The sequence below is a fragment of the Lethenteron reissneri genome, chromosome 56 (genome assembly GCF_015708825.2).
Source record: "Lethenteron reissneri isolate LAM-NWPU_2019-01 chromosome 56, ASM1570882v1, whole genome shotgun sequence".
NCBI lineage: Eukaryota > Metazoa > Chordata > Hyperoartia > Petromyzontiformes > Petromyzontidae > Lethenteron > Lethenteron reissneri.
This window is the reverse complement of record NC_083834.1, coordinates 8701295-8729040: the sequence shown is the minus strand read 5'-3', so window position 1 is coordinate 8729040 and position 27746 is coordinate 8701295. Positions and strand designations below refer to the sequence as shown.

Here is a 27746-nt window from a genome sequence, read left to right as displayed (position 1 = left end):
GTGCATCGTGTGCCGGCCTTCGTTGGTGTGCTCTCTGGCAGCAAGGCTGTACGGGGGGGTGGGGGAGGCCTTTCTCATTTTGCGCACGGCTGCTGTGAAGAAACTCGCCTCTGTGCTCTTCGCGTCGTTTTTGCAATAAACATTGCCACCCACCCACCCACGGGCCGCGATCGTCTCGCGAGGATGGCGGTCGGGAGACTGAAACTTTTGAGCGTCGATGCGCTCGTGCAAAAGGCGGTCGTCACAGCAGGCTCCCAGAAGTGTCACCGGCTGCCTCGAACATCGAGTCCGCGATGTGCACGTGGCAATTCTCACGATTAATGCGTGGGGTTGTCGCAGCGTTTTACAGAGTCAGAAAGTTTAATATTTGAAATACACCCTTCCGATACTGTGCCAACTGCGGAGAGGGGGGGCGGGCGCTGGGGGGGGGGGGTGTCTGCGAGTGTGCTACGTGACTTGGCTCGGAGCTTTTGTGGAAGCTCGTTTGTGCCGTTTGCACGCACGTATTTACGTGCGTGTACGTATGTACGTGTGTGTACGTATGTACTTGCGTGTATACGTGTGTGTACGTATGTACGTACGTGTGTACGTATGTACGTACGTGTGTACGTATGTACGTACGTGTGTACGTATGTACGTACGTATGTACGTATGTACGGGCCAGAAACCATTTAGAACTGGTAACCTAGTGTAAAATATAACATGAGCGCCTGTAGCTTCTTACATCCTGAGTAACGGGCATTCCTCTATTCCCCTCTGTTCTGCCCCGGGGTTTTGCATGCACTGTTAGAAATACATAGAACGTAGAGAAATTTGGCCGCGCGTTTCATTATTAATTTCTTTTTCTTTAAGTCCATTGGTGCCAAATACCATTAATTTGTCTTTCATTGGACGTCTTGGACGGTGCCAAGATGTTCGTGCATACAGCTAGGGACGGACAAACGTGTCTTTTTTTTAGTTTGATTCATGAGTTGGGCAGGCGGGGGGGGGGGGGCGGCAGGGGTTAGTTTCGTGTTTTAAAGTCTGTAAAAGCACCACTTGCAATCTGCTTGACTCTGGTATTGTCAGTGCCTACTTTCCACCGGGTCCCCGTATATTAGGAAGCCCCCACTCCCCCTCCTGCTTTCGTACGGCATTTTTTTTTTGGGGGGGGGGGGGAGGTTGCAACAGATTTGCCAATTTGACGTCGAGATTCGCCATCCATTTCGACTGCTTCGAGAGCACGCCGCGCGGACTTGTTTGGGATCGCCGTCGAATGATCCGATTTTTGGGCCGGTCCATTGACGACGATTTTGTTTGAACGGTGCCGAGATGTCGCACCGCACGGTCGCAGTCGCACGCTGGGCTCTCGTTAATTTTCCCACTCGCGGAGAAAGTGTCCCGGAGCGCCACCGCCCCCCTCCCCGCCCGCCCGCTCGTCAACATTCTCGTCGTCGCGGGGATGATCAAGCAGCTTTCCTGTGCCACTTTTTTTGGGAACTGGGCACGGGCGGGCACGCGGGCGGGCAGGCACGGGCGGGCACGGGCGGGCACGCGTGCGCGTTCCGGTGGTCAATCGTCGTTCCGCAAGCGTGCGAGAGAAGAGCGGTTTGTCATTAGCGAGCGAGGCCCTGTTTATTGATTGTTAGCGGAACGCGAGCAATTTGGCACCGTCCGCGTCTAATTCCATACATGGTTACGTGTCTCTGTTTTGTTGGGTGGGTGGGTAGGGTGAATGCGTTGAAGTTGGAGTTTTTTTTCTCTCCCGCTCCGTTCTCTTCCTACCCTCGCTTCCTATTCTGGAGTGTACAGCGGCCGGGGTTGCTTTCGCTCACAATAGCGAGAAAGCCGGCCAGGAATCTTTCGTCCGGGGAATCGATGCACGCACGGTGCTGCCACCCACAGTGGTGTCGCTCTCCATTGCTTTTAGCTGTCTAAGCTAAAGCTAAACAATTTAAATTTCATTTTATACCAGGTAAGTGCCCGCTGAGCTGCATAGCCCTTTTTAAGAAGCGACCTGGCCATCGCCAATGGTAGCTTCAACAAAGTGGACTTTAATGACGTGGCAATGTATAGCAGCCATATACTCCAAACGCATGACCTTGATTCTAAATGTGGAGGGAAAAATCCACGCGACCACGGGGAGAGAGAGAGAACACGAAGACTTCCAAATATACAGGCACTGTCAGGCTCGGGATCGAACCCACGACCTCCTGTATACCGGGCGAGGTAGTTAATATCTCCTAAGTTCAGCGATGGCGGTGAGTTTTTATTGTCCCCCCCCCCCCGGCCACTCAACTCCACCCCCGTGCGGTGAGTCTTGCTCGGCGTTCGCTGACGCAACATGCCGGCGCCGGCCCGCCGACAGGTTCCGCTAATCTTCCCCAAGACCGAGTTGGCAGTTGGTATGCAAAGCCAAGCGCAGTTTCACATGAGTGTATTTCCGCAGATTTAAGAAGAGTCGAGTGTTTATTTTAACGGTGGTGGTGGGAATGTTTGCCGGCCTTCTCTCCGTTTCTGCCGCTGGATAGGATACCGTTTACGGACGGAGCCGGGGGATGGGGGATAAACAGTCTTCGCTGTCGTCATGATCATCAGCCATCCTTCGCCCATCCGGTGCCGCCGCTGCTGCTGCCCATCAACTCACTCCTGCGCGTGAGCTGATGTCATCGCTCCGCTCCCTTCTTAGGCTGATTCCCTCGCAGCTATCGTCCATCATCATCATCATCAACATCCTCCTGTCTGGCGATGAGTCCTTGCCAATCCATAACAGATTGTTTTTGGGTGAGATCGCGTGAATATCGATGTGCCGTTGAACCCGCCGCCGCCACCCTACGCAGCCAAATTAATTAGGTTTGTCACGTGAACAAAACGTGGCAATTCTTTGCTAGTACAGAACACCGGTGTGTTGGAGAGTTAACCCGCAACATTTACGTGACAAACGATTTGCTGTGTCGGGGTGGTGCAGGCGGGTTTAACCGACGCATTTATATTCACGCGATCTGACCCAAAAACAATCTGTCATGGATAATGTTGGTCGCGAAAGGACCGCTTATCCTTTACCTTCAATGCGGTCTCCGATTTGCGTGTTTCTTTTTTCCGTGATGAAACATCTTCGCGCGTGCCCTTCCGGATTTTAATTTATTTTGTCGATATTCTCCTCCCGTTTGGGATGAGCAACATTGACAAGGGGGTAGATCGAGTTTTGGATATCCGGTCAGAAACACCATCGGGATGCGGAGAGTTGAAGAGGCCCTCTGCATTTCGTTGGCATAAGCAATCCTATGTCTTTTAGAACTGCTTTCTGTGCTTCCTTTGTTGTACCTCCCGCTCGCACCTCCGATTTGAGCACGGTTGGCTGCGCGCGGTGCGAAATAAGTTCACCCTACATCCGTACATACAAATGAGACTGGTCTCTGGAGTTCTCACCTGGTTAAACAAAATAAACTTGAGTCGTGAACCGATGTTTAATATGCGCGGCATTTTAAATTCATGAGTGGGGATAGGGAACTGCTCTCGGGGAGACTGGCGTGGGGGTGAGTGGGGGTGGTCTGGGTAGCCGAGGTGCAGCGTAGGCAGTGGATGGATGGAGTGGCCACGCGTCCGTTATTGTTGAACGGAGAAGCCTTTGCAAGTGCTCATGCCTTGCGCAATTAAATAGATCGATGTCGAGCGAAAGACACCTCCCAAATTTGCCCAGCATTTAACTGTTGAGACAAATTTAATTGGCTTCAGCTCACCTTGTGTTGTCGTGATTTCCCCCCGGCACGCCCCCCGTGTGTTTTCGGTGGGGAAGTGACTTGCAGTGGTAATGAGCATTGCAGCAGCGGTGTTATATGTCTCGCGCGCTACGTTTTTGGGGAAGGATTTCGGCAAGGGGCGCAGGGTGTGTGGGTGGGGGGGGGGGAGCAGGCTGCAGCGCGGGTACCGTGTGGGAGAAATTTTGAACGTGCGCAGGAGGGAAACAAACGTCAGTCGGCGGCACGTTGTGGATTACAAAGCGCGCTGATACGCAACGTGAAGCAAGATGCCTTGCGCAAAGCACACACTAATGCACGGAGTGAAACGCAAATCCTCCCCCTGAGATCCACTCGCAAGAGTAGGCCCCAATGACGTCACGGTCCAAAATTGCCAAGTTCGAAAATTATCCGCGCCGATTTCTCAATTGGGTTTCGTACGCACATCAGCAGCAGCAAAATCATCTATCCCTGCTTAGCAGACTCATGGAGTGCCGGAAATGAGACCCCATCCCTGGCCTCCTCGAGTTCTCGGTCAAAACTCCTACTTGGATCCTACTCTGCAGCCTCCGCAAATAAAACGGAACATTGCGATTCCAAGTCACGACCGCCCCGATGTTTCCCCGAACGATTGGCGGCAAATGCATCCTTTCCGACGTTTCAATTCGGGAAGAAATTACGGCATAGGTGTGAGACCGGCACTTTTTGTTTGAATTGGTAGTCAACAACAACGTGCCTGGAGATTATGTCTGAAAAACAAAGCGTAGTTTTTTTAAATCTGTAATATATATAAAAACTCCTACCAATTAGGAATGTTTTTCTCAAGTATTTTATTGTAAAACATAAGAATAGGTTTTACCCTCTCTGCAAAAAGTTATCTGTTTGGTGTTTGAACATCTTAACGCTTGCTATTTTTATTGCCAGAAAGCGTAAAACCTGTTCTTGTTTTTCATACTTTGATACTGGCAAAAAAAGTTCCCCGTGAGTATTTTAGTCACAAGACAATCCAGGTCCACACACACAGGATATGAAATGAGGTTGACACAGCACATGAACGTTTTTGATACCTGCTATTTTACATATACATTAGTTTTCCCTTGTTTGTAATTCATCATCATCATCATCGGACGCATTTGAATGGGTAATTAGCAAAAATAAACATTCTTGCCATGTTTCACGTTTTGTTTACGGGCTGATTAAGGGGGAAAAATCCCAGAAAACCACCCCTCTCCTCCACCCCTTCCTCAACAGCTCCATGGAAAACAATTAAATTCCAGTTGAAAATTTAAATGCCCGAAGGCCATTAGGCCCGCAGTGCGTTTACAGCTTTTCCTGGGGCCAGATAATCATCTTTGGCAAGTGGCGGAAGGAATTCGTCAGTCCAGCGTGCGCGCGCGCCGCTGCTAAAGCAGCTTTGAGATTTCGCCTTAAATGGGTTGAAGTGAGAATTCATCTTTGGGAGCGTTGGACGTGGGAGGCTTCAGAGACCAATAGCAGCCTTGCTTTTTAGCCACCCCCCAGGTCGTCGTCATCTCTTGCTCACCACGTGCCCATACTGAATGCGTGTGACAAAGAGCTTCATAGCTCATCGGATTCCTCCAGCTAAAAATAAACATTCTAGAATTCACCTTGAGTGCACGCGCCCCCCTCCCTCCGGCAGGTTCCCTGACTAGTAACATTGTTCCGGCTCCGTTGGGCACTGTATTTGCTTATTCTATCGTCACGCTCGTTTGCCCAAGAACGGCCTCGTTGGGTCACCGTGACTCGTTGTCAGGAGGGTCCTGCCAAGTTTTTTTGCGGAAGCGGGTCAATGATTTGCTTCTGTGTATAATCCCAGTTTTGAGCGTTTGGGTGGCGTGTGCCCGGGACATAGCAGGTGTTGTAGTTGGATGTGATCAGATGGCAGTTGAGTAGCAGTGGATTGCGCCCCACGGTGGTGAGATGTTAACTCACTCGCCTGGTATATAGGAGGTCGTGGGTACAATCGAGTTTACACGTTTTCTCTCCCCATGGTCGTGTGTGGATTTTTCACCTGGCTTTGATTTTATTTTCCCCTGCACCATTGAAAGACATGCGCTTCGAGAAAATTTGGCCGCTGTGAATTTCCTCGTGACGATAAGCCACTTCCGTTGAGCCATCATTTGTGATGACCACGTTGCTTCTGAACAAGAGCTTACACGCCCCAGTGGCACTTACCACCTGGTAACATAAAAAAGGTTTTTCCATTTGAGCTATAATGTGTGGGCCACCAGGTCGCTTCTGAAGAATAAGTTAATACCTCGGTGGGCTTTGTCTGGTAGGATGAGGTTGGTTTAGTGTTGTATTTGTTTGTGTTTTGGGTGATTTTTATTTTATTTTCTACCTACGTGACTTTACCGTAAGAACCAAAGAGTATGGATCCCTGCAGTCACGAAAACTTCAAATCTAGATTTGGGTGATTTGGTTACCTTTCTTGTACTTGGCACTACTATTGTGTTAATTCTAGATTTGAAGCTTTCGTGACTGCAAGGATTCATATTTTTGGGTTTTTTCGGTAAAGTCATGTAGGTAAAAAATTAAAATTACTTGATACAGCGAGCGTGCTGTGACGGTTCCACCTGAAGACGGAGGCTTGTGTTGCCTCCGAAACGTCGTGATTTTTATTTTATTTAAATTTTAAATTTTTACCTACGTGACTTTACCGAAAAAACCCAAGAATACTATTGTGTTTTTGTACTGTTTGTTGTTGTTGTAGCGTTCTGACCCCGTGGTCCCTACTGGACATCTGTTCAAAGGGGGGTGGGGGGGGGGCGGCTTCATAGCTCATCGGATTCCTCCTGGAGTATAAACAAATATTCTTGATTCTGATGCCTTCGCCTGTGTCTGCGCGATCCACAGACTGGCTGGTAGCCACTCTCGCGCTGGTGCTGACCGCCAGCGTGCTCGCCCTGATCTGCACCATCTTGGGATGCGTCTCGCTCTGCAGGAACTCGTCCCAACGACTCTACAAGCTGATTGCCGCCCTGCTCTTCTTTGCTGGTGCGTTCCGCTCCGCGGTTCTGTTTACGTATGGACGTGTGTTGTTTGTACGTTGAGCTTTTGCACCGTTGCGTAGCCAACCGTGATTCTCGGTGGTGCCGGGAGAAGGACAACAAAGTAAACACAACGACAAGCAGTTAGAAAGAAATACATTTTCAATTCGGTTTAGTCGTGTAGTGTTATCGTAGTGCGTATTGTAATATATGTATGTATGTTGACATTCTTGAGCACTGTTATGTAGCCAACCATGCTAATCGGAGGTGGCGGGAACAAAAATGAGTTCCCATAACGGGATTTAAACCCAGGTCACCGCCTGGGTGAAAACCAGGAATCCTACCCACACTAGACCGTATGGGAAGGTGCGTTCTCTGCGTGCGTGCGTGTTTTCTTTTTTAATTCTCCATCCCAGTTTTCAAAAGGAAGTCTTGTTTGTATCGAGTATGGTTGCCACGATATTGTCTCTAATGACAGGGTGAGAAATACGTTTTCGCGATGTGACGGAGCCAGTCAAATCAAGTTGGCATGTTGGAGATGTTGGAAAGCAGGCAAAATGTTGCAATATTACGGGGGTTATACTAACAAAAACATCAACACCTATGCCAACAAGCTCAAACCCAAAATAATCTACGATTCACAATACCGTACTTGCAGGCCTCTGAATTAAAAGTAACTTTTTAATTGGAGGCAGCTTTTTTTTTATGCTTTACAACTGAAGTTGGAAGCATCGATGCATTTAGCTTTGTGTCCACCGATCCCGGACATGTGCCAAGTGAAATAAAAGTCACCCACGGTGAGATATTAATATCACGGACGGGAAATGTATGATTCTGTGTTGGCATTTTCGGCGTTAATATGCAAGTCGTTTTGCTTTATCGCTGTTAGCGTGAGCGACCCCCACCACTGGTACCAGGGGTAGCTGCCCGCGCCGTTCTAATACCAGGGAAGATCGCGCGAGTCCTTTGACCCGTGCTAAAAAATGTTTTATCTATAATAAAAATCATCGACAACGACACGTGAGCGGGTGGGAGAACGCACCCAAGCCGTGCGATGAAATTTCACGGATGTCACGGCGCGTTGCAGTTCTCACCAATGCATACCGCTAAATTTTCTACGTTTGGTTTCGTCGGAAAAAAAAAAAACCCGTATCCCATCGGGCGAGCAGGCGATAAAGTCCCACGCCGCTTGACGTCTTCACGCCGGGATCTTGCAGCAATACAATTGTAGGAGGAAGGGGGGGGGGTGGACAAAAAAATATTTGGAGGGCACTCAATTTGGAGGCCCGCGAAGGGAATTGCGGATCAGTCGCTGCTCAACCGGCGACTGAATCCTCGCACCCGTGGGCAATTCCATGCCGGTGTCTCCCACCGCGTTTAACGATCGTTGAGCGCCACGTTTTGGAAAGACGGGATTTCAAAGAGCGGACGTGCGCCGGGAGACAATAGAGAGGCGAGCGGCAGGTTTGTGCCGTGGCGCTGAGATAGCCGGTTATTTTTACTCGAGTGGTTTAAGCAAAAAGAAAGAGGGCCTTATCCTTTATTGGAATTGTCGTTTCTCTGCAACCGCATTTTTTTTGTTATCATCTCTCTCCCGGTGGCACCTCCAAAGCCCGGGATGCCGAATTGAGTGTCAGTCCTAATCTGTAGGGAGCATTTCTTAGCTTTTGCCCAAATCTCGGACGTTCCTGAAGCTTCCATACTGGAAAAAGGATGCACGGTTGGCTACGTACCATACGCAAGAAGTTCCACCATTGTTCCAAAGCTGCGCCAAAGGCTGTAACCAGCCCAGCAATCGTCACCGTGTGTGTGACGAAAAAATTGTCTATGCTTGATTTCAGTGTTAACTATTATGTACAGTACATTATACACCACATACAACTTAAACAATGAAAATGCTGCACGTGTATGAATCACCCCACGCAGAGTCTTCGAGATTGGAGTGGTAAGCACGTTACGGTAAATACAGCAACTTTTTAAAATAGGATATTTAGTTTGTGTTTATTTATCCCAATTTCAACCAGTAAACCAATTGAAAACACAACAAAGAAACATAACAACACCCAAAAAAATGAATGTCATACAGGGATGTGCATCGATAAGCGATTTTAAACAATGACCATTCGTGACTACCCCCGAATCCGCTGGATGATCGATGATCTACTGCACATACACGTGGCACATGAGTTCAGCGGTGCATGGCACTCGAGCGCATTTTGACAGCAGAAGGTTATCTAAACAGAGCATTGATTCGGCCAGCGATGTGTAATACTCGGACCCGAAATATCACTCCGGTGGTAATGCGATTGCCTCCCGTGTTGTACGGCCGACACCGTTGTGTGCGACGACGAGACCGTGCCCACACGCCTACGCTGTGTAAATAGTGGACATTGAGCGAATGAATAAATGGGCCGACAAAAACAATTTTTGGGGCTTTCAGCAAGCACGCCTGGGAAATTAAACGGCCGTAAAAAAGAAAAGAGGGGGAAAAAAACCCAGCAAGCCACGTCTGCCGGGGCAGTTCAAGAGGCCACGTTTGCGAGTTTGCCCAAAGACATGATTGCATTCCGATTGCAGGGGTTAGGCGGAGGCCTCCCACCCCTCGGCGCACGAGTGGCGAGGAGAGAGAGAGACGTTGTTTGTTACCCAGCAATGCCAGCGGACCATCAAGCTTCTGCCTTTATAAGTACACCCGAGATCATTCCACCCACACTGACCCTATGGGTCCGCTCCATCTATGTGTGTGTGTGCGTGCGTGCCTGGTGGGTTTTTTTTATGTGGGGAGCGGTGATGTAGCAGCTAGAGCGCTGCGCTACGAACCCGGTGGCCCGAGTTCGATTCCCGCTGACGGCCAACACCCAGTGATGATTATCTCAACCGGTTCTGGGCTTCCCCTAGGTCGACTCGGTCTCAAATGAGTACCTGGTGCGGTACCTAAATATCGCCACTGGGGAGACAAAGGCGGCCGGGCGTGGTGCTGACCACCCAACCCCTCGTGCGCCGTGCTGGCCTTCATAGGTGCTACTCGCTAACAGCACTTGCCCCAGCAGTCTGTTCAGGCTACACGGATGATCTTTGTCTTTGGGGTCTTTTTTTCCCCCCGTTCTGCTTCCAAGTCTGCTGCACAGAGCTGCCACGGTAAATGGCTCCCATAAGTGTCATGTCCAAGGGCAAAAATATAGATTCGCGGCTGCACTGGTGCGTGTGTGCGCACGCGTGTGCACGTGTGTGGGGAGTGGTAGCGTAGTGGTTAGCGCTACGCAACTCGAGTTCAATTCCTGCTCGTGGCCAACACCGGTGACGTTTATCTCAACCAGTCTTGGGCGCCTCCCCAAGGCCGACTTGGCCTTAAGTTAAATACCTGGTGCGATGCGTAAAAAAAATAAAAAAACATCGCCACTGGGGAGACAAAGGCGGTCGGGCGTGGTGCTGGCCACCCAACACCTCGTGTGCCGTTCCGGCCTTCATAGGTGCTCGCTAACAGCACTTGCCCGAATAGTCTGTTTAAGGCTGTACGGTCGGATCTTTGTCTTTGTAGATACAATGACATCACTGCTTGTTCTTGCGCTGTGCTATATAATCTTTAACACAAAGTGTTGATTCCTGGCTATGCAGATCACTTAATTCTCTCTCTGTGGGCATATCGGGTAAACTCCGTCTGAAGTGAGTTCTTGGCAAGATGCTTAATGTTATGAAATGTGATGTTATTAGATTGTTACTCGGCACAAAAACGATACTTTACAACCGAACAAGTCAGATTCACCTACCTGTCAACCCCTTATCAGTGCCCTACCTTATTACAGACCAATTGAGACTGTATTGATCACACTGTGCCCCTTATAAACCTCAACATTCATCCTACAAAGTCCCATCACAAGGGAGAAACACAAACAAATAGACAAAAATAGACAAGATCAATTATTTTGCCCGTATTGAAACGACTGTTTTCCGTATGGACCTGAAAAGTCAACCTCCCTGTACGAGAATGCAGGGGGGTGAACCGTTTGGCTTGTGACGGGTATGCGTGCAAGTGACGTCCTGCACAAAAGACCATTGAGGCATCAACGTTCATCTCATGTTTACAGCCCCCCAGAGCCAGCGGTGGAAATTACACATTCCCATGGCCGGGGAAACCTCTCCGTAGCAGGAACACTGTTGGCTTTCCCACGATTTGGTACCTAGTTTATGCACCCCAGAGGGATGATGGGCTGAGTCCTCCCCAAAGCGGGATTTGAACTCTCTCATGACCATCCCTCCCACCTTAGCATATGGCCGGGTTCCCTGTAATTTATTATCGATAATGAAACTTGTCAAACATCGCCAATGCAGGACCCTCTTCAGCAAGTGTCTTTGAGGCTCGGCGAGGCGGAGCGGTCGTCTCGGGAACGGGAAAGGGTTAACAAGAAAAAATGTCCTTCCCTCCCGCATGGCCCTCGGAGTGACCGAATGAATGTGCACGCGATGCGTACGTGTGTGTGTGCGCGTGTGTGTGCGTGTAGGGAGCGATAGTGTAGCGGTTAGCACGCTGCGCTATGAACCCAGCTGCACGGGTTCGATTCCCGCTCATGGTCAACACCAGTGACGATTATCTGAACCGGTCCCGGGCCTCCCCTAGGTCGACTCGGCCTCAAATGAGTACCCGGTGCGGTGTGTAAACATTGCCACTAGGGAGACAAAGGCGGTCGGGCGTGGTGCTGGCCACCCACCCCCTCGTGTACCGTGCTCGCTAACAGCACTTGCCCCTACATTCTGTAAAGGCTATATGGGGGATCTTTATCTTTGTGTGCATGTGTGCGTCGCGCTGCCTCGGATTCGCAGCTGTCCCCTTCTTACCCGCCTCCGCCAGCTCGCACCCCCCCCCCCCCCCATACCTTTCTCCACATTGCATCTTCCCCATTTTCACCGCCCGCCCGCCACTCAAGGAATGTCCTCGCAGTCACAGCAGCGTGTGAAAAATACGCGCCAGCCGCGTTAGTTTTCGAACTTGTATCGCTCCCGTCCCCCCCGTCAACGGGATTCCATGGTCGGCGGGCTTGCAGCAAGTCCAGTCTTCACCACCCCCCTCCGCCACCCTCCCCCCGATGGACAAGGCGCTTACGCGTTGGTTGTGTGTGTTTCTTCTTCTGTTGTCTTTCAAACCAGCCGAGAAGTCGGGAGACCGAGTCTTGTTCGCAAAGAGTTGGGTGACGGTGGGGGGGGGGGGGGTGGCAAAAAAATATCAAAAGCCAAAGCGAGTGATAGAAAGCGTCGCAGCGAAGCAAATATATGTATCGCCGAGAGAAACAAACCGTGGCACGTGAGCGATTGCGTCGGGGGGGGGGGGACATCACACGGGCGCAAATCGCCGTCGAATAATTCATTCCCTGCCTGCAGCTCATGATTGGCTCGAGCGGGTTACTTTTTGACCGATTGTGGCGCGATGCAAAAAAATAATGTAAGCTACAGAAATGTTTAAACGGACACGGCGTGGCTGGGTTGTTGTTCGGCTTGCGTGCGGGAAGCTCCCGCTCCCCCGCCGTCGCTTACGTATTCGGTCGGAGAAACGGATGCCCCCCCCCCCCCCACTCGTGATTAGCTTCAGTGGGGATCAATGCCCCCGTAGTCCATTTGATGGATGCATTGATTGCCCTCGCAATTAATAAGAGATTGAAACTGCTCATCTAGTTGATGATTGTTTTGAACAGGTGACCTGGTTGGACGTGAACGCGTGTGTGTTTGTGCCTGTCAATCCTCACATTTTTGTTCCTTATAGCTGCATGGTTAAGCGTGGATAATCGGGAACATTTTGATGACCTCTTCTCAAAATCTTCTTGGTTCTTTCGGTAAAGTCACGTAGAAGGGAAGTAATAAAATAATAAAAATATTATGTTTAATTTTTTATTATTTTATTACTTCCCTTCTACGTGACTTTACCGAAAGAACCAAGAAGATGAATCCCTGCAGTCACGAAAGCTTTAAATCGAAATCTTCTCAAAATATTAATTCTCCACCACCGTCATCCTCCTCGTCATCGGTATAGCTTCTTGACCACCACCACTACCAGTGTTGCCACCATCGCTGGATCACCCCCCACCATCACCATCACCAGATCAACCTCCATCATCACCGGATCACCCCCCATCATCACCATCACCAGATCACCCCCATCATCACCATCACCAGATCACCCCCCATCATCACCATCACCAGATCACCCCCCATCATCACCATCACCAGATCACCCCCATCATCACCATCACCGGATCACCCCCCATCATCACCATCGCCGGATCACCCCCCAACATCACCATCACCGGATCAACCTCCATCATCACCATCGCCGGATCATCCCCCCATCATCACCAACAGCAATTGTTCGTTGGTTAGGCCACACGGTAGTTTTATGCCAAATATTCACATCTATTCACCCTCTCCGAGTGGTCGCCCAACCCTAAAATAAAATTCGGATCACGAGAGATAATTTTTCTACTCTCCTTTTTTATCGCCATCGCCACCGCCATCGTCTTCATCAGCATGCCGTGCAGGCCGTTGTCCAGTCCTTCATAGGGGGGAGGGGGGGGGAGACCAAGGTTTGCTTACAGTGCAAAAAGCACCATGCTCATACTTCACGGCTGAAGAGAGAGGGGACCTTTGTTATATTCCTGCCCTCCGTGTGTGCCTGCGTGCCTGCTAAAGTGACTCCGGGGAGGGTGGGGGGGGATTCGACGGATTGGTCTCCGGAAATGCAGATTTATGATCTCGCCAAGCTTTGTGCTCGCAACAAACCACCGTCTTGTTCTGCTACGTCCCTCGGTGGACGAGGGTAAGGGAAATTTGCATTTATTGGAGCATCTCCTTAAAGAGCGTGAATCGTCACACGAACTACGGTCATCCTCGCGGCAGCAGCAGCGGATTTTGGCTCGGCCATCGAACAAAGAGATGGTGGTCAACGCATCGTGCGATGCTTTCAGATGCGCTTCTGCGGCCGTCTGGAACGCTCTTCCTTCCATTATTAACTAGGAGGCCACTGGAGCCATGCACTTTTAAATTTAGATTGAAAATTCATTTCTTGAGAACTGCTTTTTGCGTTTTTCCCCCGGCACCTCCAATTAGCACGTTTGGCTAAGTACTGTTCGAAAGAAGTTCTACACGCATACAAACGCGCTTTGCATCTCCCATCTCGGTCGTTCCGATACACAGCGGCAGTTTTATTCTAAAACATTATCCTAGGGGACCCACTGATGGCAGCTGTCCCTGTGTGGCAACAACGTGTGAGAATTAGTCTCTTAGTAGCTAAGGGGGAAGCTGGGGATTGTGTTGTGATGTGTTCTCAAGCGATTTGAGTAAACAGCGAGTAGTGCTGTGGTGGTGAGATGTTATCTCCATTGCCCGGTATGCTGGAGGCCGTGGATTCGATCCCAACCCTGTTGATGCCAGTATATTTGGAGTTTGTGTGTCTCTCTCCCCGTGGTCACGTGTATTTTTCTCCAGGTTCCTCAGGTTTTCCCCTCCACATTTAGAATCGGCGTGCCTTCAGAGTATATGGCTGCTATCAATTTCCACATGATGATAAGCCACTTCGTTGAGCTATCATTTGTGATTGCCAGGTCACTTCTGTAAAAGAGCTTTGACAGCTCAGTGGGCCTTGCCTGGTAAACGTAATATAAACAATAGTACAGAAATATTTTTTCACATTTGGGCCGTGATGCTGGCACGCATGGCCGAGTGTTTTTTGAATAATGTCACACGGGATCTTCTTTAACGTCGGTTGGGAAGAGAGGTGGTGCGGAATAGGCTGTGGGAAGAGAGGCAATGGTGTCCTCTTGTTCACGGTGTAGACTTTGATCCGAGACGTTTTGGCTTCATAAACAAACCGAGTTTATGTTTTACGCGTTGTGCCGTATCCACGCAATTAGCAAATGCTTTAACAGCCGGGTAGCGATCTTCAGCCGAGATGCCTTCCTGCCTGTTAAATTCACGGCGACATGCGAACGGTTTGGCCAAATTGTGTAAATAATTATTTTTCCAAATGGCTAAAATTGTGCGCACAATCTCATTAGCAAACAACAACAAAAATTCCTTAAGGAGGGTGCTGCTATTCATTTATTAATTCATTCCAAAATACTGCCAATGGTAATATGTAAATAACTATTTTGAGGATTCTGTTGACTCGTTATCCCGTAGAGGGAATTCCGTAAACTGTCAATTATTCAGGGGGGTGCAAGGGGTGATCTGTATTAAACGTAAAAACAACGTCGTTCGACATCGTCAGGTGACAGCCAGAATTCTGATGAGGTTGGTTGTAACAGCCGGCAAAACGTCATACTCGAATTGTAAACGTTGTGGATTTGCTCTCCAACACAGCGGTGTGCTGTACTCCTAACGAATTGGCACGTTCTGTTTACGTGACAAACATTACTAATTGGCTGTGTCAGGTGGTGGTGGAATTAACGACACATTTATATTTGCGCGATCTCACCCAACAACCTATTATGGATAATTTTATTTTTATTTTATTTTTATTTTATTTTTATTTTATTTTTATTTTACTTTTATTAATTTACATTTTTTACCTACGTGACTTTACCGAAAAAACCTAAATATGAATCTTTGCAGTCACGAAAGCTTCAAATCTAGAATTATGGATAATGTTGACCGCGAAAGCCTACGTGTTGAAGCTCATTCAAGTCACATTGTCGCCTTCAAAATATAAAGTGTACGATACATTTCGGGCAATGGCCCTCCTTCACGGCACGTACAGAAGCCAGAGAGAGAGAGAGAGATAATGTGGGAGTGGAGTGGTGGCGCAGTGGTTAGCGCATCACGCTGTGAAACTGGCGACCCGAGTTAGATTCTTGGCCGCAATCGCAGTGGCGGGCAGTGTCAAAACTGGTTCTGGTCACACAATTTTTTATTGTTATTTTTTACCAGGTAAGGCCCTCTGAGCTGTCCAGCGCTCCTATTTCAGAAGTGACCTGGCTACAAATGACAGCTCAACGAAGATGGCCTATCGTGTGGAAATGTACGGTAGCCAAATCCTCTTTCAACGCGTGACGTCGATTGTAAATGTGGAGGTGAAACAAAAAACGGGAGGACCTCGGAGAAAAATCCACGTGATCACGTGGAGAAACATGCAAATTCCAAATATACAGCAGCAGACTTCAGGGTTGGGAACGAACCCACGACCTCCTGTATACCAGGCGAGGGAGTTAACATCTCCTTCACCAGCCAAGACATTTACATGGCCTGCGGTGTACGTTTATGATGATCGGTGCACGACGATGCAACCATTCATTCATTCAAACCAACCCTCTCCGGTTCAATAAGTTGCATGTGTTTGAGAAGACGCGCGGCCTTGCTTGACACGCGTGCCTGTTTCTGTCCGCACGCGTGCAGCCGTCCTGCAGGTGTGTGCCCTGGTGCTCTACCCCATCAAGTTCCTGGAGGCGCCCGCTCAGAGCAGCACCTACTACGAGTTCAACTGGGGCTACGGCGTCGCCTGGGGTGCCGTCATCTTTATGATCGGGGCCGGTGTGCTCTACTGCATCAACCCCAAGACGGAAGACCACGATTACCCATACTGAGCCGTGGGGGGGAGGGGGGCAGTGGCGGCGACGACGTGTGGGAACTGTTGACCTCGTCCACTAGTCGTCGGCGAGCCTCCAAAACAGAGCGAGGTCAGAGAGAGAGGAAGGGAGGGGGGGGGGGGCCTTTTGTCGCGAGGGGTTCAAAGTGTTAGCGCGTTTGAGCCCTCTCCTTGTGCGTGTCTGTGTGTGGGGGAGGGGGGGGATAACTTTCGTTAAACGTGATCCGATGTGAATTGAAGTGTTTTTTTTGTTAGTTATGAAAGTCGCATTGCCCTGAAGGGACTTGCCCCCCCCCCCCCACCGTCAATGTCCTTGGTCCCGTTGTGCGAACGCGTTAACCCCCGAAACTGAAGGTCGCGTGCCGCTGCCCGTGCCGAGCGAGAGGCCTGCAGGCCGAGGGTGGCCACCTCGACATGCTTGGGGGGGAGGGGGGGCATGGCGGTTGACTTCCTCATCAAAGGAGACATGCGCCGGGCCTTTTAGCTCTGGTTTTTAACCTGCGGTGCACACTTCACGCGCGGCCCTGGGTTCGTCCGTGCGTGCGTGTAGTTCAACGGTCAGCACGCTGCACGGCGAACCCGGCGACCCGAGTTCGATTCCCGCTCACGGCCAACACCCTGTGACGATTATCTGAGCCTGTTTCCGGCCCTCCCCTAGGTTGACTCGGCCTCAAATTAGTTACCTGGTGCGTAGTGAACATCGCCACTGGGGAGATAAAGGTGGCCGGGTGTGGTACTGACCACCCCCCCCCCCATCACCCTCGTATACCGTTCCTCTCCCCCACTACTGGGCCAGTGGCGATGAGCACGTGCTGACGTGCATGCACACGCTCGGGCTCGCTCATTTTACAAACGCATTTGCAGTTCAATTGACAATGTACACAGTGGTCTGCGGGGCGATCAGGTGACACTTGGCGCAAATATGAGCACGATGATGGTAACACTACAGGGAAGGAGGTGGGGGGGTTAGTTTTATTAAGCAGAGGCGGAGATAGCGGCGGCCGGGATGATACCAGATGTGAACGTAGCGTTTCTACGGCTGAATAAAGATGCACGTTGGTTCCGTGAGCCCGGAGCATATATCTCGCTTGTCCCCTAGCGCCCGTGGTGGCGTTCATTCAGCGGTTTCAATTTCCTTCACGTGGCCAACGACGCCGAATTCTACGATTTTGTCCACGGGTAATTGAGTGGGGATCCCGAAACCCGTTCGCGCGTATTAAATCCCACCTTGGGGGTAAGAGACACGGGAGACGGTCGGCCGACGGGCGGGGGGAGAAAGGACGGTGTCCAATAAGCCTCGACTTGAAGCGAGTTTTAGAAGTATTGGTGTGCGTGGTGTGTGTGGTGTGTGTGTGGGGAGCGGTAGTGTAGTGAATAGCGCTCTACGCTACAAACCTGGCGACGCGGGTTCATTTCCCACTCGCGGCCAACGCCCAGTGATGATTATAAGAACCTGTTTCCGGGCCTCCCCTAGGTCGACTCGGCCTCAAATCAGTACCTGGTGCGACGTGTAAACATCGCCACTAGGAAGACAAAGGCGACCGGGCATGGTGTTGGCCGCCCACCCCCTCGTGTGCCGTGCCGGCCTTCATAGGTTGCTCGCTAACGGCACTTGCCCCTACAGTCTGTCGAGGCTATACGGGGGATCTTTGTCTTGGTGTGTGTGGTGTGTGGATGGTGACGTGCAGGCAGAGAGCGGTGCCTCGCGGTATGGAACGCGAGCGCCTGTGCTACGATGCGTATGTGTACGCGCGTGCGTTTGTGTGCGTGCGTTTGTGTGCGTGCGCGTGTGCGTGCGTGTGCGTGCGTGCGTGTGCCCGAGGCTCCGTTGGGGCACGTTAGGGGTATAGCGCGTGCGTGCCCGTCGGTTGTAATTGACGGGAACGTGGTGGGGGGGTGGAGGGGAAGGAGGGGGGTGGTGTTCGCGGGGTGCCCATCTCAGCCCACGGCCGACGCTACGTTTTTGCGTTTTGTTCCCCCCCCCCAATCCGCATCTCCGATTGGCTACGTACGGGGAGTTGTGTTGGGGGGGGGCGAAAGAAGGTCAACCGAGGTGCGTGCGCACGCTTAGCGCAGCGTCCAAGTTTCTCTCTCCGTGTTTTTTGCGGGTGGAGATCTTGCAAGAGATGTGAGTGAGCGAGACACCGACGGGCCCCCCCCCCCCCGTCTCTTAAAAGTCGGCACGTATCTTTGCACCCTAATTGATGTGGAGATTTCGCTTGGAGGAACGGTTACTTTTTGCGTGTAATGATATTAATAATAAAGCACCTTTTGACGACGTATTTGAGAGTTTGTAACGAGACGCCGGGAATGTTGAGCCACGCTGCTCGGAGCTCGAAATAATTTTGTGGTCCCTTTCGTTTGTTAACAAAATCATCGTGGGTGTTTTCGCACCAACGACCTTGCTGATGATACTGGGAGTAATTGAAACCTTGGGGGACTGTTTGTGAAATCGGATGTGTCGTGGCGTCTTTTCGTGACTTCAAAGATGGCTCGAAACATTCTGCGGTTACGTTTGGTTACTGGCAGGTTTTACAAGACAGGCATGTTTAACAAAACATTTTTTGACTCCCAAGAGTAATTTGAACGTTGCGTCGGGTTCCGTTTAAATCAATAGTTAGGTGTAATTTATTAGAGGTATTTTTTTTGTTATTTTTTCCAACGTTTCTGCCTTCGGAGGAATGTGTTTCTGTACAAATTGGGGGGGGGGGGGGGTGGAGGTTAAGATGGCACTGGTTTTAGATGGTGGTGGTGCTGTGGTGGTTATGGAAAACGTACGGAGCAGGTATTTCAAACGTCGCCGACAATAAGTGCACGCCTTTTTTAATTAACGAGTTAACGGAGAGAGTGTGCGTGCATGTGTTTTTATTTGCCCGCCTAATTTTGATCTTATTAATGACCACGGCTTTCGCGCGCAGTCCCGAAAGCGAGAAGTGTTTTTTGTGACCCGTTACAATTACGTGGAGGAAAAGTACCTTGGGGGGGAGAAAGGAAGGTGGTGGTGGTGGGTGGGGTATGGTCATGCCGGTCGGAAATTCCTTTAAACGGATAACAATTGCAATTGTTCATAATGGAGTTTTTTTTTGGGTTAGATCGCGTCAATTTTCGTTACTAGTGCAGCGCGCACCCATTGTGTTGGAGAGTAAACCTACAACATTTGCAGTGCTCGAGTTGCAAATGTTGTCGTGGGTTGTGGGTTAATTCCAACACACCGGTGGTCGTGACGCGTTGTTTACGTGACATACAAACTTACTCACTGGCTTGTGGCGGCGGGTTTAACGACGCATTTATATTTACGCGATCTAACCCAAAAACCTGCGTGTTTAAAATAACCATTGGTACGGGGGTTTTGTGCCAAATTCTGAAAGATCTAGGGGGACAAAAGAAAAAAAAACCTACCGTACGCGGGATATCCTTTTTAAAAGTGTGTTGTTGTTTTTTTCTCCAAAGCCGGGACTTGTGGAGCGACTCTCCAAAACAACAATAACAACATCGGTGGGGGTCCCGGGGGGTCCCGGGGTGTCCCGTCTTTTGTGAAGCCAGCGTGTGCCAGGCCGTACAGCCCACACACTTGGGGGGGGGGGGGGGGGGGAGAGCGATCTGGCAATCACAAATTATAGCTCAACGAAGCGGCCTATCGTGTGGACATTTATAGCAGCAAAATACTCTAAACGCGTGAGGTTGATTCTAAACGTGGAGGGGGAAAAACCGGAGGTCCCGGAGAAAAATCCACACGGCCACGGGGAGAGAGAGAGACCGGCAAACTACAAATATACAGGCATCAGGGTCGGGCTCGAACCCACGGACCTCCTGTATAATCAGGTGAGGTAGTTAACATCTTGCCACTTTATCGTCATGCCCCCCGCCCCCTGGTTTGGTTTGGGCTGTCGTGTGATTTCATTCGAAACTTTTGATATTTCTGACAAGACACTCTGGAGACAACGAGCACAAAAATTGTAAGTTTTTTTTAATGAATGCTCATCGCACATCATTTTACATGCGGCACAAAACCACGTTCATCGAGTTATTGCCGGCACGTTATTGCCGGCACGGTGTTGCGACGTGACCATTGGATTGTGGCGCGTTTAATTAACTCTTCTGTGACCGACGGCCAAGTGCGTTGTGTTGGCCTCGCAGGGTTGTGTATAGTTTGCAACGGTTTGGGCCGAGTAAAATGCCATGAAAGCACAGCAAATCGTTAAAAAGCACAATTAAAAAAATGCTGAACACATCGGCAAAGCTACGGAAAACTGACATTTCGATTTAAGCATCGTCACACCGTGAAAATGTACACCGCTTTTAGTGGCGTGAAAAATGTTACGGCCATCCCCTTACCGTCGTGAACTATTAACTTGATCTTTAGTTAACAAGGAGACGCCTTGTGGCCCTTAACGTAGGCGTTCGCCAAACCTCGCCAGCCCGTTTTGGTGCCCCCCAGCTGCTAAAAAAAAAATTACCTTTTGCCCATTGGCGTGGCAGACGGCGTCGTCTGCCCGCGGAGGGAGGGAGGGGAGGGAGGGAAGGATGAGGGCTGGGGGGGGCTGCAGCCGTGCGGTCAGTGTCGAAGCGTGAATACTGCCATTCGTCGTCGGCACGCGCATCCGTTGAGCTGTATCAACGAAGGAATTTCGTCAATAATGGAGTTTTTTTTTGGGTTACGTGATGTAACCCCTCCAAAACACCTGTAATTACGGACGATATTGGTTGGGAAAGCCTGTGGTTTTATATGGAATTTCGAGAGATGAAACGCTGCAGAGGGTTTAGTGGAGATTTCTGCGTGCTCGGAATTGCATTGATAGAAAACGTGGCTAGATCGGAGAGGAGCGTGGGTGGCTTTCTACACATTCTATGGGGGGGGAGGGGGGTTGTTCGTTCCCCTCTCCTTCCCGCCCCCCCCCCCCCCCCAATGTCGGCACGAAATTTGCCGCGACAGGATTGTGGACGACGGTGATGAGTACGCGATGTGACGTTTTGTCGCCGGGAATGATCACCCACCCCGCTTCGTTGTGTGGTAGAGCACCACACACAACGTGGACGTCGAGCGGAACAGACACCCGTTAATTTTTTTTTCTTTGCAGTTTAGGGCATTCGAACCGATCGGACGAAGGTTCCATCGGTTGGCGTGAAACGCTTGCGGTTTATTGTCGAGCAGATGTGCGCGCGGAGTGAGCAAGACGGTTTCACGTGAATCCTGACCTCTCTCTCCCTCGTCCATTGGGACTTTGGCAATGGACCCAAATGGGCTGTGGAGAGGAATCGGCTGACCATAGAATGAATGTACGAGAAGTACATGGTGCAGCCCTGCAATTGCTTGCGCAACACCATGGCTGGCTGACATGAGGCCCTCAAATAGAGGGTATTTGGCCTACTCTTCCACGCTGGGCGGACAGTCTTGGAAGAGGTGGGAACTATTATCGATTATTATTTTACCAGGTAAGGCCCACGGAGCTATATTAGCTATTTTTCTGAAGCCACAAATGCTAGCTCAACGAAGTGGCTTATCATCATCACGTGGACATTTATATCAGCCAAATGCTCTAAACGCGTGACGTTGATTCTAAATGTGGAGGGAAACACCGGAGGACCCGGAGAAAAATCCACGCGACCACGGGGAGAGAGAGAGAGAGAGACACGCAAATCACATATACAGCAGGCGTCAATGTCGGGATCGAACCCACGATCTCCTGTATACCAGGCGAGGTAGCTAACATCTCTCCACTGTAGCACCTCATTTATGCCGCTGGGTGGACAGAGATGGCGAGTGGGGATTTAAGATGGGGCCCTTTGCTTCAACCGCCACGCCTGGAGATCCGACTCCAACCGGCGGCCCTCTGAATTGCGAGTTCACCGCGCGAATGTTACACCCGTTGCAGAATCGGCTTTCTTAGAACGCGGTGTGAAATACCCTGGACAGATGCGTCACTTGAGATGTGTCTGGGTGACACGGGAGCAAAGTATTTTAAAAAAAACTGTCGCGCACCCTTCCGCAAGATAGATTCCTTCCCACGGCTGCGTGTTCATTTTTTTTTACTTCTTTTTTTGTTGCACCCATCTCAAGTGTTGCTGGCGGTCACTGCGAGGCCAGTAACTCGGCCGCGTTTTATTCCTGGACACCCAGTGGATTATGCGAGACCCGTGCCGCACGCGTCTTATTTTTAGTAGGGTCTCCCTGACGCGGCGATACTACGATAGGGTGCCAGGTTGGGAAGGAGTGGGAACGCTGAAATATTAAGAAAATAATTATCGCGAAGAAAAGCTAAAATAAAATCACTTTATCGGTACCGAGGCGCTCCCCACAAGGCCACGCGGAAGGGTGTGGAGCGCAGTTTGGCGCCGGCTATCATAGAATGCGGCGGACGTGTCGTGACAGTTCACTGCGGTGAGTAACAACGTCTATAAAAACAACGGCGCCACTACTGCGCCTCTAAAATCGACGCTGAACCGCTGACGCGTTCCGAAATTCGGCGGTAAACGGGGGGGACCCACCCTGAAACACACAGAACGTAAGTGAAAAAAATGTTGAAGCTTAAAAAAACCCCTATATAGCTCAGGGCGCTTTACCTGGTATAGTAAAACATAGTTTCGTTTAAAAAAGAGTTGAAATGGATATCCATCCGCCCAGACCAATTAACCGCCACCCACCCAGTGCCGTATCTGTATAACTAATCTTGCAACGATGTTCACATGACCGAGTTTAACACACGTCCACCTGTAACTCGGGTGGCCATGTGGTCGGATAGGCGACGTTGTAAATGTCAGTATGTCACCCTGGCCACGTGTCTGCCAGTGTTAAAGCCTTCTCTAATCGCCCTACCGCATAACCGAAAAAAAACTTTGGCCATTTCAGGTCTTGGCTTTTGAAAGTTTATATATATATAAAGTGATTTCCGTAGCTAAACGGTCTTTACATAAATAACCACGATGTTAATGCCAAAAGTATCCAACTTAGCACTTTTGGTGACGTGTAGGCGGCATAATAATTTTGAATGAGCTAAATGTTGAGAATTATATATTGAATTTACGTTTTGCACAAGACGCTACTTTATTTTCCGCAGTTTGTATCTGCTGTCGATATTATCCGGATAATATATTTGCAGTGTTAACTATATACATATGGGGGGCTTATTAATAATAATAATAATGCTTCATCTGGGCTGGTGGTGGGGACTTTACTTTGCTTGGTTTTCACACTCGGAAATGCATGCTGTGTGTTCACCATCTGTACGCAACACTTGCACCTCCCGGTAGGAGGGGGGGGCGGGGGGTGAAATTCGCTTTGTGTCGCCACTGATCCTGCACCACGAGGTCTCGCCAAAGAGTTCATGGGATGATTGTTTGAAAGCGTTTTTTTTGCGTAACTCTTGCGCATCCGCAAAGCTTCGCTGAGCCTCATGACTCCTCTTCTTCAGGACGGGTCTTGCCAGTAAGTTGGTGATGGGGGGGGGGGCGCAATAGTTTGCGGTGTAAATTTTAGTTTTCCTCTCTCTCGCAATACGGAGAAAAATTTAGAGATGACGACGGCTCACGATTGCCTGCTCACTCGAACGACGTCGGTGGATCTTAAATTGCTTGGAGAAACGGGGAGGCGACTGCCTGTCCGTGTGTAAGTTTGGGAGGGTGCGAGATGGCGCAGAGAAAGAGCCACACGGCCCACGGACACAGCCGACGCCACCGTCCTCGTGTCGGTCTGGGGGAGGGGGGGTATCCCTTTCTCGACTGGGCCCCGACACGGGGAGGCGAATTCGCACGAAACGACCTCCTCCCAGGGCAGGGCTCCCCCAAGACTCGAAGTTTGAACGTTCAGAGCGACCTCTCGAATCGACGCCCGTGACGCCAGGCAGGGAGGGTCACATGGCCACGCGTCCCGAGACGCCTTGACAAGCGGCAGGTGACTTCGTGGTCACTCGCCATCCAAAACAGAATCGGAATGTTTATTTTTACACGATTTGAGTAATTGGCGGATATTTTTTGTCCAAATTTGACCGATCGACATTGGGATTTTTTTTTCATCTAACGGAGCAAAATGAACAAACAAACCACGCAGAACCAAGGGGAAAATCTACAACGTCACCACGCCGCCTCCTCCGCAGTGACAGCGTCCAAGCAGACGTGGCGAGGCAGCCGCCAGATTGTCACGGCGGGCGCACACTCCTGGGAGCCAGGCCGATGACCGGCGGTCGGCGTGAGAGGCGGAACAGATGGAACGCGCGGAGGGATCGGCAGTTGTCTCGTTGTCGGTGGGAAGACGGGTCGCGTGGACTCGTGGCTGAACTGTTAACGGAGGGAATGAGTCAATCCGCGGAGCTGTTTCCTGCGTGTGTTCGCGCTCGTCCCTCTTGCCACGGCTCTCTGTCGTGATGTCCGCCGCGCTGTCGTTGTTCCCACGGACACGATGTTGTCCGACGTTTCGGTCCGCGTGCTGGGAGCCTGTTCTCGGTGCCTCCAGCTCCCGATCGGAGCTGCTGCTCGGCTAACGCGCGGAACGTCGGGACGCCCCCCCCCCGGTTGACGGAAAAAAAAACGCATCGGAGTGAATGACTCAAGCGGAGAGTGAACGACGCAGGCGGAGAGTGAACGACACAAGCGCAACTCTTGACTGGATCTTGTCTGTCGCAGCTGCTAACGGCTTGCCAGAGGCGTCGTGCATTGTATTTCGTCTCTTTTCTTTCCACCTTTCTTCCCCGAGTGAGTCGCCGTCCTCTTTGTCTGCTTCCTAACAGTTGTGAACGTGCGTGTTGAGAAAATAAAACCCCTTTCACAGCCGTCGCCTGGTTGCTGTTGTTTTGTTGAGCGACACGGGAACAAATGGGAACAAAACGGACTGCGTCACGGGATGAATATTTTGTGTTGCCGGCAGAATTTCGTTCGCTGCGTAATGCGAAAAACTGTGACGACACCGATAGAGGTTGGCGGTCGTGGTGGCGATTCGTTTGATTCTTCACACGAATGCTTCCTCAACAGCTGCGTCCTACAGCGCCATTTGTACGCTGGTTGGACGACTTCTTCTTTGGTTCTTTCGGTAAAGTCACGTAGGTGAAAAAATTAAATACAAATTTAATTAAATCACGACGTTTAACCCCTTAACTCCGGCATCTCTCCCACTTCAGTATAAAAACATTATTGCTGTGGTTGTCACACCTGATGATGATTGCTTGTGTTGCAATAGAAACGGCGTGAATTATTTTATTTATTTGTATTTAATTTAATTTTCACCTACGTGACTTTACCGAAAGAACCAAAGAGTATGGATCCTTGCAGTCACGAAAACTTCAAATCTCGAACGACGACTTCTTCTTCTTGCGCACGCCACGGGACGAAGCCACCCGTGCCAATCGGGAGATGGGGAGTGAGTGAGTGCGTGCAGGTAAGATCGGCCTCTGTGGAGAAGGCTCGTGAAGGACGCTGCTGCTGCTGGGCAGTAGGAGGCAGTCGCCCTCCAGCACCAACGGAGGAGCGACGCTCACAACAACGAGCGGAGCGCCCGGCCGGATACATCATAGCAAGGTGGCACAGGTGGGGGGGGGGGGGTTACAGCTGGTGCATCTACCGGTCATCTCAGCCGACCCATGGCACCTGGGTCTGTGTCGGCGAGCCTCTGACACTTCACACGTGGTAGCCTCGAAGTGCACCTGGCCTGGCACAGGCGACGTGGTGACGTCGCCGTCACTTTGTGACGAACGGCGGTTCACTTGGTGTGGGGGGGGGTCAAATGTCATCATCTAGCGCGTGTTCTACAAGTCGTGGGGGGCGGGGGGGGGGTGCTCGCTACTCGCCCAATGAACGTTCTTCTCCTTGGGCTCCACGTTTACACGTGAACCTCATGGTGGAACCGTGATGCAGTAATTTTTTTGTCTGTCGATGGTCGGCGATGCGGCAATCGGCTCATCTCGACGAGCTGAACACGATGCACGACTCGGAGTTGAATTTTTCGATAACGGATTTTTTTGTTATACTGATGTTTGGCGTTTCGACATCGCAGAGTAGCACCACCGATTTCGGATTGATTGGTGCCCCAGTCGCGGAGTGAAGTACACCCCTGGAAAAAAATAGTGTCCCAGAAATAAAATATTTAATTGCCTCGGCCATTTAGTGTTATTTGGTACCCCGGGGTACCGCCATAAGGGGCCGTCCATAAATGACGTCACGCACCTAGGGGGGGGGGTCACATTTGTGACGATGTGTGACGAGGAGGGGTTTGAGAAATGTGACGTCACATCAAAATGCGCAACTTCAAATTCAGTTTTTTTCAGTTTCATTTATTTGGTGTAGCCCTGTGAGCCATTCGGCTCTTTAATCGGGTGCAACCGCAACAAACAAAAAACAAAAACATGAACAGGAAAAAACTGCAAAGTCTTCCAGAAAAAAAAGCAGCGTCTATCAACGATAAATATAGACAACACGTTCTACTTAATTACATATACTTTTTAATAAATGTTTTCTCCTACAACATCAGAGTGCATCGCCACATTAAATACGCACTACGATGACAATAGTTTAAAGCGATTTGAAGCATGGTTTTTTTTGGGGAGGGGGCAGAGCTTTGTGACATCATACTTGAGGGGGGGGTCTGACTTTTTGTGACGCCGTGTGACGAAGCGGGGTGAGGGGGTCAAAAATCGTCCAAAATCGCGTGACGTCATTTATGGACGGGCCCTAAGGATCAGTTCATGGGGGGGGGGGGGCACAAAGCCCCCACCCCGAGTCACGTGTCATTCGGGCAGGGACTTCTCCTGGAATGTGTGGCCGTTAAATTCCTTTCCTTTTCATTGAGATTGAGATTGTGCCATGGGCTGACAAGGACGCACTTTCCTTCCCACAAAAGCGATGTGCCGGTAAATAAAACATTCTTGTACTTTTTTTTTCAGAATTTATGTTTTTTTTATACTGCAAGAATCCGATGAGCTACGAATCTTTTTTTTTTCAAAGATGTCCGGTAGTTTTACAGTGTGAATACTTTACTGTGCATACGAGTTTATACTTCGCTGTGTACTTTACTGTGAATATTAAGATGACAATAACAGCTATTTTAGTGCACACAAACGGACAGGCGGTATAAGAACAATGGGCTCGCATGATGTGCAGGCATAATGCACGTTGACTACAATATAAACAACTCCACCGGTAATTGATAAACCATTGTTATTCATATGCATTCATTACCCCCCCCCCCCCCCCCACACACACTTGGCACAAGAAGAGCTCACACGTGAAGTCATCACATCTACCCCTCTAAGGAACGAGGATTTCTCCGCAAATCTGGCTGTCGCCTGATGATGCCGGTTGTAATTACTGGCGAAACGTCGTACTCAGACTGTAAATGTTGTGGATTTACTCTCCAACACACACCGGTGTGCTGTACTAGTGACGAATTGGCACGTTCTGTTCACGTGACAAACCTTACTCATTGGCTGTGTCGGGTGGTCGTGGGTTTAACGACACATGTATATATTGACG

General features: G+C 50.2%; 1 protein-coding gene across 1 annotated transcript in view; it reads left to right on the top strand.

Moving 5' to 3' along the window:
• Nucleotides 1-25055, top strand: part of TMEM47 (transmembrane protein 47) — a 45308-nt gene extending 20253 nt beyond the window's left edge. The window contains exons 2-3 of the mRNA XM_061574900.1: nt 6594-6734; nt 16103-25055. Coding sequence (XP_061430884.1) covers nt 6594-6734; nt 16103-16290 — 329 coding nt within the window. The 3' untranslated portion in view covers nt 16291-25055. The remainder of the gene's footprint in view (nt 1-6593; nt 6735-16102) is intronic.
• Nucleotides 25056-27746: the final 2691 nt, after the last annotated feature.